The sequence below is a fragment of the Lithobates pipiens genome, unplaced genomic scaffold, assembly GCF_037356315.1.
Source record: "Lithobates pipiens isolate NorthernLeopardFrog02 unplaced genomic scaffold, aLitPip1_a1.2 Scaffold_27, whole genome shotgun sequence".
NCBI classification, from domain to species: Eukaryota; Metazoa; Chordata; class Amphibia; order Anura; family Ranidae; genus Lithobates; species Lithobates pipiens.
Window position 1 is genome coordinate 23,467,673 of NW_027507788.1, and position 14,632 is coordinate 23,482,304.

Here is a 14,632-nt window from a genome sequence, read left to right on the forward strand (position 1 = left end):
TTACATTGAGCACTTCCTGTACTGTTAACCAAGCCTCCTTCTCAATCCAACGTTTCTATGGCAACCCTGCTTCCCTGTTCATAGCCGACTTGTTTATTTCATAGTATTTACTTGTGCTGATTACCTAGTGTTTGCCTGTATGAGTCCTATCAGCTTCAGCTGATAAGACTGTAGTAATGCTGTCCCATGCGCTGCTTTACACTGTATGTGAGGTCACATGGTGTGTAGGAGGAAGCTATGAGTGATTAGCAGCCTGCTTGGGGTTAAAGAGGGATTCCACCAAAAAAAAATATTAAAAGCCAGCAGCTATAAATACTACAGCTGCTGACTTTTAATAAATGGACACTCACCTGTCCCGGGTTCCAGCGATGCCGGCAGCCGAGGCCGATCGATCGCTCGGCTCTCGGCTGCTGTAGTCACCACTCTAGGTGAGGGAATCAGGAAGTGAAGCGAATCGGCTTCACTTCCCGGTTCCCTACTGTGCATGCGCGAGCCGCGCCGAGCAATAGGAAATCTCCGTGCTGTCACTGGGACCCGTGTGTGTCCCAGCAGACAGCGCGGCAGGGCAGGAAATGGCGTAGACTCCCACGGGAGTCTATGCCCGGAAGTGGGTGAAAATACCTGTCTTTGACAGGTATCTCCACCCCCCTCCCCCCTGAAAGGTGTCAATTGTGACACCGGAGGGGGGGAGGGATCCGATCAGCGGAGGTTCCACTTTAGGGTGGAATCCCGCTTTAAGTGTTGTGTGCATAGGAAGTCCTGATAACAGATAGACAAGACATAGAGAGTGTGCCGTAAATCAGGGGAGATCTGGGCATGCTCAGTGATGTCATTCTAAAGAACAAAAAGGATTACGACAATACTGAGCAAGTAAGGAGATATCTACAAGCAGTGTTCATTAGGGTTTTTTATGCTGATTCACATGGGACAAAGTTGTGGGGGAGGGTTTACAACCACTTTGAGAAACACTCAAGTGTTAGATGATAAAATTCTTGTAAAAGCGATTGCATCTACTGAGTATATTTTGCTTGCACTGCTAAAAATCATCACTCAACACTTCTTATTTTATGACAGTACGTGTGACTGAATCATGGATAGGATGCAATACATTTATGAAAATTAGAAAAATTTTATTGAAGTTGTACAGATTAGTTCTTCAGAATATCCTCAAATTATACAGAAACGGGTCTGATGTCTCTTCCAGATGTAATGATTATTCAGGGAGTGGTGACCAAATCATATTTCCTGGTTTCCTCACCCAGCTGCCGAATTCTCTTGCATTCAGTTGTTTTAAAAAAAAAAGTGCATGCTATCTTTTTGACGTCATTTCTACAGTGCAACTCACAAAACAGCTCCCTCAATACCATGTTATAATTGATTATCTTATCTGTGAATGGACCTGCCCAATGCAGAACTGTAATGTGGGGCCTGTCAATTGGACCATGCAAACACTTATCTCAAGGACCAATGTACCACGGCATAAAAGCAATCTGAAGCTACATAAGTGCTTTAGATCATATCTAAAGCCAAGACTTTTTCTAGTTGTAGATAAAGTATAATTGATAAAACCCTTGTCAGGTGTTTTATTTTTATTTCCCTCTACACTCCGATGAGGTGATTTCCATTTTTTTTTGTCCTGGAGACACAACAGGAAATGAGTGGAGATCTCTTTAAATTTAGAAGAAATCCCCCCTTAGATAGGTGTCGGTGGAACCTATTCCCCTCTATTTCTGTGACAACTGTAGAATATTTTGGATTTCTAATCACTTTCTGTCCTGACCAAGACCATAGCTTGGTTCTGCAAGACAGAGAATATTTGAGATGTGGAAGGGGTAAATGTAAAGAGGAAAAGATCGCCACTACTCCCGACCAACCCAGGTGAATAAACGATGAGGAACAGCCTCAGCCTACATGTCTCCACATCTACATGTCTTCATATCTACATGTCTCCACATCTACATGTCTTCATATCTACATGTCTCCACATCTACATGTCTTCATATCTACATGTCTCCACATCTACATGTCTCCACATCTACATGTCTCCACATCTACATGTCTCCACATCTACATGTCTTCACATCTACATGTCTCCACATCTACATGTCTTCATATCTACATGTCTCCACATCTACATGTCTCCACATCTACATGTCTCCACATCTACATGTCTCCACATCTACATGTCTCCACATCTACATGTCTTCACATCTACATGTCTCCACATCTACATGTCTTCATATCTACATGTCTCCACATCTACATGTCTCCACATCTACATGTCTCCACATCTACATGTCTTCACATCTACATGTCTTCATATCTACATGTCTCCACATCTACATGTCTCCACATCTACATGTCTCCACATCTACATGTCTCCACATCTACATGTCTTCACATCTACATGTCTCCACATCTACATGTCTTCATATCTACATGTCTCCACATCTACATGTCTCCACATCTACATGTCTTCATATCTACATATCTCCACATCTACATGTCTCCACATCTACATGTCTTCACATCTACATGTCTCTACATCTACATGTCTTGGTGGAGAGATGTAGGCCAAGGCCGCTCCTTATCATTTCTTCACTTGAGCCAATCGGGAGTAGCGGCAATCATTTCCTATTTACATTACCTAGCCCTCTGGATTGGTGTCAGGACAAGCCTGCTGCATCCCATTTTCTGGGACACAGGATTAGGCTTTCACCTATACTTTTAGTGGCACCAAAATCTGTTTCTTTCCCTTTTTATTACCAGGACAGAGGTTGAGGGTGAAGCTTTTTAGTGGGGATGCAGGCAGCAAAAATAACCTGACAGAAGTTCTAACCCATCCTCACTCCATCCAAGAATGAAAAGAAAGGCTTTTACTTTGGAAACTCTGTAGGTGCAGTTAGTAGAGTCTCATTCTTGGGTAGACCCAGGTCTCAGGGCTTAGTTTATCTGTTAGCTCACTTTGCAGCGATCTTGCATAGGGAAAACCAACAAAAGAATCTTCTGGCTCTACAGATGTTGGAGGCATTGCTATGGGTCTCTTTTTCCATTGACTGTACTGATGTGATGTTCTGTGTGGCCAATTGTCCTGATGTGATGTTCTGTGTGGCCAATTGTCCCCATTGTGCCATCCTGTGTCATGATTACTCACCACACTAGTGGCTTCTCTCAGTGAAAACGGTGAACTCCATATGCTATAGTCACCAGATGTATTGCTGTTTCTCTGTTTTTGTGAAAAACTGGTGCAGAAAATGTCATGAGGTGGATCCATGTCTGTTCCCAAAGGTGAGAACAGATGTTTGTTTCTCAACTCCAAAGAATCTTCCAGCTGGAATCTATTGGCTTTAGTTCCATGGTCCTCATAAGAGATATTACGGTGGCTCGCAAAAGGATTCTTAGATTTCGACTGGTGGGAGTTGATCCCTGCATAGCAAGCCTTGGATTCAAGTGGGGACACACCAAGGATTTTTGACTTTTGATGAGAATTGTGTACATTATGGCTAAAGATATTGTGTAGAACATCAAATGATGGATGGCTCTCTCTAGAAGGACTGGGCCTGAATCTTGGTTCTGATGTATTAGGCTGCTCGGAGAGGACATCTTGTAGATGCTGTCTAGGTAACCACCCTTGTTTAACTAGTCTTTGATTTGCACAGCGCTTGATGCTTTTCTGGTTAGTATTATGTGTGTACATCAAATCATCATGGCCTGACGCCCATCTTACTTGGGGGCTACCAACATTTACTGGCACACTGTGTTTTGATCTGTGTATATTTTTTCTACAGCAACCTAAAGTATCTCTGTCTTGCTTGCCTGGTCTGAAACCCTCACTTGGTAACTGAACAGTAACTTGATGTGGAGAGTTTTCAGCTAATATAGGATGGTGTTGAAGAGAATGTTCATATCCGGACTCAGATCTTACAGGCTGATGGAGCTCTGGACTGAGTATCTGCTGACCACTTTCTGGTCTGACCTATATTTGATAAATGACAAACATCAGCAACACTTAACAAATAGCTACCGGTAATCATATCAAGTAACAGAACAGTAACAGAAGAATTATTTTATGGAATTATTAGGTCACAGGGCTCAGAACCAGAGTTCTATGTGATCTTAAGCCGCGTACACACGTAGCCGTCTGTCCGACGTACTTAGTCTGGCGGACTTCCCGCCAGACTGTCCGTCGGACTTTCCGAACGGGCTACTTGCCCACACACGGCACTTTTTCAGCGGACTAATACGGCGTACTAAGTCCGCCGTACTATCCGCCCTACTTTTGAAATGAACGGACTCGCTCACACACGCGGAGGAAAGTCCGCGTCTCCAGGTAGGCGGGGCCCGCGAAGTATACGTCGCTGGCCCCGCCGCCTGGTATGGACTTAAAGGGGAACCCCAACGCCGAAAAAAATCAGCGTGGGGGTCCCCCTAAAGTCCACAACAGACCCTTGTCTGAGCACGCTACCCGGCCGTCCAGGAAAGGAGGGGCGAGCGAGCACCCCCCCTTCTGAGCCGTACCAGGCCGCGTGCCCTCAACATGGGGGGTGCCTTGGGGAAGGGGGGGCCGCGCGGCCTCCCCACCCCAAAGCACCTTGTCCCCATGTTGATGAGGACAAGGGCCTCTTCCCAACAACCCTGGCCGTTGGTTGTCGGGGTCTGCGGGCGGGGGGCTTATTGGAATCCGGGAGCCCCCTTTAATAAGGGGGCCCCCGGATACCAGCCCCCCACCCTATGTGAATGAGTATGGGGTACAATGTACCCCTACCCATTCACCTGTAAAATAAAGTACAAAAAAAACACAACACACAAGATAAAATAATTTATTGCACAGCTCCGGGGGTCTTCCGTCTTCGGGGGTCTTCTCGCCGGACTCCTATCTTCTTGTAGCTCTTTTACTAGCGGAGGAGCCCGGCATTCTTCTTCGTCACTGCGGCCTCTTCTTCCGACTTCGGGGGTCTTGTCCCCCTCTTCAGTTCTTCTGCCGGGCCACCGCGCCTTCTTATAGCTCTTTTACAGGCGGTGGCCCGGCCTTCTGTCGCCGCCGCCTTCCGTTCTTCTTCTTCTTCTTCTTCTCCTGGAGATGTTGACTCGATGCTCTCTACGGCCGCAATGTCAGGGACGCGCTGCGTTGCGACTTATATAGGGACAAGGGGCGGTGTCACATGGGTTGATGTCACATGGGTTGGTCACATGGGTTGATGTCACATGGCGACAGTCCCAGCATCCTCCGGGACTGTGACATCGTAAGGGGGGCGGGGTCACCATGTGACACAAACCCATGTGACATCAACCCATGTGACACCGCCCCTTGTCCCTATATAAGTCGCAGCGCGTCCCTGGCATTGCGGCTGGAGAGAAGGTCGAGTCAACATCTACAGGAGAAGAAGAAGAATGGAAGGCGGCGGCGACAGAAGACCGGGCCACCGCCTGTAAAAGATTTATAAGAAGGCTCGGTGGCCCAGCAGAAGAACCGAAGAGGGGGACAAGACCCCCGAAGTCGGAAGAAGAGGCCGCGGCGACGAAGAAGAATGCCGGGCTCCTCCGCTAGTAAAAGAGCTACAAGAAGATAGCGGAGGAGTCCGGCGAGAAGACCCCCGAAGACGGAAGACCCCCGGAGCTGTGCAATAAATTATTTTTTCTTGTGTGTTGTGTTTTTTTTGTACTTTATTTTACAGGTGAATGGGTAGGGGTACATTGTACCCCATACTCATTAACATAGGGTGGGGGGCCGGTATCCGGGGGCCCCCTTATTAAAGGGGGCTCCCGGATTCCGATAAGCCCCCTGCCCGCAGACCCCGACAACCAAAGGCCAGGGTTGTCGGGAAGAGGCCCTTGTCCTCATCAACATGGGGACAAGGTGCTTTGGGGTGGGGGCGCTCGCTCGCCCCTCCTTTCCTGGCCGGCCGGGTAGCGTGCTCGGACAAGGGTCTGTTGTGGACTTTGGGTGTACCCCCACGCCGATTTTTTTCGGCGATGGGGTTTCCCTTTAAGTCCATACCAGGCGGCGGGGCCAGCGACGTCTCCTTCGCGGGCCCCGCCTACCTGCACACCCGCTCGAAATGAGCGGACTTTTCTCCGGGCGGGAAAAGTCCGTTCATTTCAAAAGTACGGCGGACTGGCATATACACGGCCGGATTGTCCACCGAAATGCGAGTCCGGCGGGAAGATTGGAGTGTAAAACTACATTCTAAGTCCGCCGTACTTTCGGGTCAAAAAAGTATGCCGGAGGCTACACACGGGGGGATTGTTTGGCGGTCTTGAGTTTGCCGGAATTTTCCACCCGCTTGTTTGATCGTGTGTACGCGGCATAACTAGTAGGCAGACACAGCAGGTTATCCTCAGGCTAATATCTGGGTTTACACTGTTGAAGGGCAGCAACTAACGATTATTTTCATAATCGATTAGATGGCCGATTATTGTTTTGATTAATCGATTAATAACCTTAAAAAAAAAAAGTGGGTCAAATTGACGGTCATTTTCAACCACAGTGATGGGAAAATTTGCAAATAATAGAAAACGTCTTAGTCAAAGTAATTTTCAGACAGTGTTTGTGGTTTTCATTCAGAAATTATTCATTTTAAAAACAGAATGTTAAAAACAAGTGAAAATTTCAAACAAAATTCTTTCATTCAGCGAATGTACAAAGATTTTTCGTCTGAATATTCTCATCTGAAAATTGATCCGTGTGGCCGGCATAAGGCTCGGTACACACCTATGCAGTTTGCTTTTGATCTGTTTCTGCAGTGCTTTTTGCTGTACATTTTAATTTTTGTGCACGTGATTTTACTGCAATTTGCATTTTTTGCAATTTTTTTGGGCAGATTAAAAAACAAAAATTGCTGCAAAAATGCATTACATGCTTTTCTGCAGCTTCTCCATTGAAGTATATTGAACCAATAAAGCACTATTGTGCATTAAAAGTCCCTGACCCTTTCAGATGTGAACGTGTCCCATAGATGTGAACTGTAATGCATTTCTGCAAAGAGCACCATAAAACGCATAGATGTGAACCAGGTCTAAGCCCTTGTACACACGGTCGGAGATTCTGACGGAATGTGTCCGATCGGACCGTTTTGTCGGATATTCCGACTGTGTGTGGTCTACATCGGACTGTTTCCGTCGGACCAAGTTTTCCGACAAAATGCTCCGATCGGACATACTCCGATCATGTGTAGAGAATTCCGATCGGACAAAGTGCCACGCATGCTCAGATCAAATTCCTACACCAAAGTTATTGGCTACTAGCGTAAACGTAGTCCCGTTGTAATGAAATAACGTCATCACGTCGGATTTTCCGGCAACTTTGTCCGACCGTGTGTATACAACAGTTTCGGACAAAATCCGACTGACAAAATCCGACGGATTTGGTTGTCGGAATCTCCGACCGTGTGTACAAGGGCTTAGACGTTTAGTAACAGAATGGGGTTAACAAAAACTAAAACGAGCCCTTTATAGAAAAAAAGAAGATAATCACTACTGTAAGGGGTTCATTTTTTTACTGTAGAACTGTGAAAGTAACATTTACAGTAGCGATTATTTGCTATTTTTGTACTATAAAGGGCTCTTTTTTTTTTTTTTTAACACCATCATGTTACTGGCCGATTAATCGATTATGAAAATAGTAATCGATTAATTTCATAATCGATTAGTTGTTTCAGCCCTACACTGTTGTGCTGTGTTAGCGCATGATGAGGCATATTATAACACACATTAATTCAGCCTTTCTCAACCTTTTCAACACAGTGGAACCCTTGAAATAACTTTCCAGTCACAGGGAACCCCTGCTAAAAACGACTGTATCTGCAACTCATAATACAATAATGTGATAGTCAGTGGGAAGAATGCGCTTTATACTTGTGGTCATTGGGAAGAATTTCCCCCTTGCAGATAACAATGTTGTCAGTGGGAATTTATCTGAGATGCAGAAATTGCTCATTGCTCAAGGAACCCCTAGAAATCTCTGGAGGAACCCTGGTTGAGAAACCCTGCCTTAGACCCCTTTCACACTGGGGCATTTTTCAGGCACTTTACTGTTAAAAAAAAGCGCCTGTAAAGCGCTTGAAAGAAGCCTTATCTGCAATGCCAATGTGACAGCCCAAGTGCTTTAAGAGCCCTTTCACAATGTCAGTGCGCGAAAAACACTCGTAAAGCACCTCTTAAACTAGCAGCGCTTTACCAGCGTTTTTCGAGCGTTATTGGGGTGCTTTTAACCCCTGCTAGTGGCCAAATAAAGGGTTAAAAGCGCTGCTGCCAAAAACTTGTCCATCCTTTTCTGCCACCTATTTGCCAGTGAGGCTGCCCGTCATAGTAATGGGCCAATAAAAATGTTTTACGGGATGGGATTAGCAGAAGGTTCTGATACTATTGGAAATCGTCAAAGCTTTGCCCATCTGAACAGGAATGCACTGTGATAGGGACGTTTGGGAGACTGCTACAGGTTTGTGCACCTCTAGGTACCTGCAGCAGTTTGCCCCCTCTAATCCCAGTGAAAGATCCTATTTAAACCAGCTTCAGAAATGTAATCCAAAGAGGTGTTCCCATAAAAAAATAAAAATAAAATAAAAGTCAGCAGCTACAAATACTGTAGCTGCTGACTTTTAATAATCGGACACTTACCTGTCCTAGGGTCCAGCAATGCGGGGGATCGAAGCCCCGCTCGTCCCCCCCTCCTTTCGGTGGCGCCAGCATTGTAACTGTGGGCACCCGGCTGTGAACCCACTGCACATGTGCGAACAGCACCGTGATTGGCCACGCAATCATCTGGGACCTGTCACGTGTCCCAGATGATTGACAGGAGGGAGGGGGCAGAGCTGAGCCCCCCTTCCTGCGCCGAGGGGAAGTGACGTCAAGAGCCCAGGCACTGAAGGAGGCAGACTACGAGGGACGCCCTAGCAACAGCCATTTAGAGGTGAGTAAAAAAACGGAAAATTTATGTCAAATACTTACCGTAATTTTCCTTTCCTGATGGACTCCATGGCAGCCTACGTGTGGGTTTAGTCCCGCCTCCATTACCCTATAGGACGACACTCCCATAAATCTTTGCTCCCTGCCACAGGCCGTGTTCGGTAACTATCCTACTCCAGCCATTTGGGAGGGAACTCCTGCTGCCATTGAGTCCATCAGGAAAGGAAAATTACGGTAAGTATTTGACATAAATTTTCCGTTTTCCTGACAGACTCCATGGCAGCCTACGTGTGGGAAATAACTCGCCAAGACACACCCGGGTGGGCAAAAATGCTGCTTAACAAAGATTTATTTGACACCGTCAACTGACAAAACTTTAACACCAAAATCAACTGAGGATAAAGCCGCTGGCTCAACACAATAATGAGACATAAAGGTGTGAATGGAAGACCACGAGGCTGCCCTGCATATCACGTCAGGGGCCACATGGCGAGAAGCTGCCCACGAGGTCGAAAGACTTCTGGTTGAATGTGCCGTCACCGCCTGAGGAGGAGCCAAGCCCTTATCTCTGTATGCCCACTGGATTGCTTGAACTATCCATGCAGCGATTGCCCTGACTGATGCTCTAGTGCCCTTGTTCTTACCATAGAACAGAACGAACAGGAAATCCGACTGCCGGAACGGAGCTGTAGCTTCCAAGTAGAGCTTTAAAGAGCTTCCAACGTCAAGAGGATGAATATCTGAGGAATCCGAGGATCTGAATAGGGGTAGAGAGATTTCTTGATTATTATGAAAGACTGAAGTGACTTTAGGGTTTGACCCTAACATTGGAACTAGGACCACTCTATCCGGAAAAAAGGTTAGAAAAGGCTCCTTGGCTCCCAGAGCTTGAATTTCCGAAACTCGTTTCGCTGAGGTGACCGCCACCAGGAACGCGGTTTTCAAGGTAAGTTCTCGGATGGAGAGATCCGTATTGAGCAGAGAAAAGAAGTCCAGGACTAGAGGAAGATCCCATTTGGGGAATCTGGGTTTCCTTTGGGGTCTCAATCTTACTGCTCCCTTGAAAAACTGCTGAATGAGGGCGTGGCTGGCCCACTGTACCCCTGTAAAAGCGGAGATAGCTGAAACTTGAACCCGAAGGGAGCTAACTGATAAAGGTAAGTCCAAGCCAGATTGCAGGAACCCCAATACATCTTGAACCGTGGGTGAAACATAGGAACTGGTTCTGGAGGACACAAAATCAACAAACTTGGCCCAGATTCGTTCATACACCTTATTAGTGCTCCTTCTCCTTGCACTTAGAAGAGTAGGAATGGCTTCCTTAGGACACCCTAGAGCTTCCAGCCTTCCCCTCTCAAGAACCAGACCTTCAACCGGAGCTGAGCCGGACATGGATGGAGAACCGACCCTTGGGAGAGAAGGTCCCGTCTGGATGGAAGAGGAACCGGATCCCGAAAGCTGAGGAGAGATAGGAGAGGGAACCAGGGCCTGTTGGGCCAATACGGAATTATTGCCAATACTTCCACTCCTTCCCATCTGAGTCTCCTCAGGAATTGGAAGATGATTGGCGTTGGGGGAAAAGCATATGCCTTGTGAAATCGCCACTGCTCTGTTAGGGCATCTATCCCGAAGGCCTGCGGATCCTTGAACCTCGAATAGAACTTTGTTAGCTTCTTGTTGAAACGAGAGGCAAAAAGGTCCACTTCTGGAGACATCCCCAGGGATAGAACCCACTGAAACACCTCTTCGTGAAGGGACCATTCGTTGTTGTCCAAGTGGACTCGTGAAAGAAAGTCCGCCTGGACATTGAGGACTCCGGGTACATAGGCTGCTGTTAGGTTGGACAGGTTCCTCTGAGCCCAATGCATTATTGGCTCCACTTCCTTCAGCAAAGACCGACTTCTGGTGCCCCCTTGCTTCCTCACATATGCGACCGCAGACGTATTGTCCAGCCTGAGGACTACGGATGCACCCACTATCAGATGTGGAAACGCCAACAGCGCTAGGAAGGCTGCTCGTAGTTCCAACACATTCGACACTATACTCCGAGAGGGAAAGTCCCAAACGCCCTGGGCCACTTCCGAAAGACAATGTGCCCCCCAGCCTTTGTTGCTGGCATCTGATGTTACTGAGATCCATTTGATTGGTAGAAGAGAGTGACAATTCAGTAGATTCTCCCGACGAAGCCACCAAAGGAGGGAACCTCTCATGGTCTGAGTAACTACGATGGACTGAGCCTTTTCTCCCGACCATTGATGGAGAAACCCCACCTGAAAGGGGCGCATCCTCCATTGTGCCCACTTCACCATGGGTATAGTAGACACCATGGTGCCTATGATCTTTAGGCAGTGAAGAGCACTGAGACGAGAAGAGGAGAGAGCTAGGTGGATCCTGTCTCGAATTACTGCAATTTTCTCCTCGGGTAGAGAGATGGTACCTCTTGCTGTGTTGAACAGGGCACCGAGGAACACGAGAGACTGCGTAGGAACCAACTGGCTCTTCTCTAAATTCAGGAGCCAACCGAATTCTTCGAGGGTTGCGATGACTTGATCCCTGTGGCTCAAGAGACAATCCCTGTCCTGAGCGAGAAGAAGCAGATCGTCTAGATAATGATGAATCCGGATCTTTCTGATTCTCAACAAGGCTACGACAGCCAGAAGGACTTTCGAGAAAGTGCGGGGAGAAGTTGACAGACCGAAAGGAAGGCAAGTAAACTGAAAGTGGAACTGGCCAATGGAAAAACGGAGAAACTGTTGGAACTCTGCAGCCACTGGGACGTGAAAATAGGCGTCTTTGAGGTCTATTGAGACAAGCCAGTCCCCTGGCTGCACTGATCGTTGGATCGTGGACAGCGTTTCCATCTTGAACTTCTCCTTTTTTATGTAGTGATTTAGACGCGTTAGGTCTATTACGGGCCTCCAAGTGCCATTCTTCTTCTGGACCAGGAAAAGAGGTGAATACATTCCCCTGCCGCGCTGGACATCTGGAACAGGAATAGCGGCGCCTTGATCCAACAAAGATTTTATGTAAGCTAGAAGAATTTGCCTTTTTTCTTCTGACTTTGGAATGGATGTGGGAACAAACTTGAGTTTGGGTACACTGCTGAATGTCCACGTGTGTCCGGAAGAGACCGTCTTGACGGTCCAAAAATCCTGGATCAAGGCCGCCCAAACGTGTCGAAAGTGGAACAAACGTGCTCCTACCCGGACCGCCTGGACGGGCTTGATCTCAAAAGGACTTAGTCGGCTCCTTCTCCCCCATTGAACTGCCTTTCGCAGACTTCTTGAGAGATGTCTGTCTGGACCTCCAAGATCTAGAAAATTCACGTCCAGGCCTGTAAGTGCGCGCCTCCCTAGCGCGATCATGAGCCTGCTTCCTAGGGAACGATCTTCTTTGACCCTGCAGGCGTCTATCCTGAGGAAGGAACCCCGACTTACCTCCAGTGGCTCGAGTTATGGCACTATCCAGCTTATTGCCAAAAAGGGAAGAACCATCAAAAGGAATACGGCACCAAACCTGCTTAGAAGCGGGATCGGCTAACCAAGGACGGAGCCAAAGGGCACGCTTGGCAGTTACAGAGGAGAGCATAACTCGAGCCACTAGACGGATAATGTCGATCGAGGCCTCTCCCAGGAAAGCTGAAGCTAGTCTCAACTCCTGAATGGGAGAACTCCTGGCCAGATCTTCGGAAACATTTCTGAGTGAATCATCAACATTATTGGACCAAACCTCCATTGCTCTAGACAGAGCCGCTACAGCCAAGGCCGGCTTGCAGGCCATCCCAGCCGTAAGGTAGATCCGCTTTAGGTCAGAGTCCATTCTTCTATCCAAAGCGTCCTTAAAAGAGACTGTGTCTTCCAGGGGAAGGGTAACATGTCTGCCCAATCGCATTACTGCTGCGTCCACTAGAGGAGGAGACTCCAGATTCTTAACTTCTTCTTCCCTGAAGGGATAAAGTCTCTGGATTTTAGAAAGAAGAGAATTCTTTTTCTCTACCTTGCTCCACTCATCTGAAATCACTTCTCCCAGTTCCGAGAGGAAGGGGAAACGAATACGTTCTTTCTTCAATTGTTTGAAAAATTTTCTTTGTTTTGCCGGAGCCACTACCGGCTCTTCCCAGCTCAGCGTTTCCTTAATGGCTTTGACCAAAGGAGGGAGCAGGGCAAAATCAAAACCTGAACCAGACTCTTCCTCTTCAGACTCACTCTCTGAAAGGACAGCAGATGGATGGCTAGGCAGTGAGGAATCCCAAGTGTCCTGGGCCTGAGCATCCCTCCCTGGAGACCTTGGAGACTCCATGGGAGATAACTGGGGGGCATCAAACTTCTTAAGACTGTCCTTAACCAATCTTTCCACCATAGACCTTAGCTGTTGGTCAGAGTCACTCCTTTCACCTGTCGCTTTGATATAACAGGCATCACAAAGGGACTTGTCAGCAGGAACCTGCGTCTTGCACCCCCAGCATACACCTTCAGCTACGTGACTTGGGTGAGCTGATGAAGGGCGGGAAGAATCCCGGCTACGGAGACTGGTTCTCGCAGGAGAATCATGTCGTCTGGACCTGGAAGAGGAATGCCGGCGGTGGGACTTAGACGAGTCACTTCCTCGGTGAGAACTTCGCCGTTGAGTAGACCTAGAAGGGCTGTAGAAGAAACCAGCAGCGTTAGTGGAACATTCCCTAATGTTCCACTGCTCCCCCCCCCCCCCCCGGTAGGTAACCCCAAAAGAAGTACCTTCTCCGAGAGGGCTGGCCACTAGCAAGCGGTGAGGCATCCCCAGGATCCATAGGGCTGGAGAAAGAAACAGCCTAATTTAAACACAGAAAAACAGCTTAAGGAGGCAGAGAAAAAACTGATCCCATAAGGCACATACCTTAAAACTGAAGAAACAGAGCTCAGAATGAAGTTGCAGGCTTACAAACATCCCAGGCAAACTATCAGCTGTTTTCTGTCTTTAAATTCGCCGCCAAAGTGACGTCACGATTTTCGTCACTAAAACGCTAGTGCGCATGCGCGAAGCCCGCATCGCGCATGCGCGAACCAAGCCTCGTCTTCGCCCCGGTCTCGCGCATGCGCAGAACGACCGAGCGGCGAAACCAGGAAGTAACTGGGCGGCTGGAACGCACGGAAACCAGCCGCCCGAACGGCCAGATACACCGCACGGCGGTGTATGGGGGAAAAAAACGAAGGGACACTGCAACCTGCAAAGAAAGATGCAAACAACAAATACAGGCTGCCATGGAAGAAAACGGCTCACCATTCCAGAAGACGGACACCAGCCGAGGTAGGTCCCCACACACGCCGGACTTCAGGAGGAGGAGGGGGGGGGACGTTGGGGGCGAACAGTCACCTGCTAGTAGCAAGGTCTCATGACTTAAACGCGGTTTCACCTGTCAGTGACTAGGCATACAACTCTTCAGCGCCTCTTCCACATGCCCCTTTTCCATACTCCGCTAGTAGCTAGAGCTTATCGGAAATCTGCGACTTCCAAGTCGCACGGCCGGTCCGTAATGTAGAAAAATAAGTCTTCAGGGTAAAAAGACACATGTTAGGTCCTATGGAGGAGGACAAAAAAAGAACACGGCCTGTGGCAGGGAGCAAAGATTTATGGGAGTGTCGTCCTATAGGGTAATGGAGGCGGGACTAAACCCACACGTAGGCTGCCATGGAGTCTGTCAGGAAAAAAAAAATTCCAAATTAATTTTTTTAGGCACATTCATGCATTTTCT

General features: G+C 47.8%; 1 protein-coding gene across 1 annotated transcript in view; it reads right to left on the reverse strand.

Annotated features, from left to right (window-relative positions):
- Positions 1-1,109: 1,109 nt before the first annotated feature.
- PRR19 (proline rich 19) overlaps positions 1,110-14,632 on the reverse strand; it is a 106,218-nt gene continuing 92,695 nt past the window's right edge. The window contains exon 4 of the mRNA XM_077456622.1: positions 1,110-3,976. Coding sequence (XP_077312748.1) covers positions 2,903-3,976 — 1,074 coding nt within the window. The 3' untranslated portion in view covers positions 1,110-2,902. The remainder of the gene's footprint in view (positions 3,977-14,632) is intronic.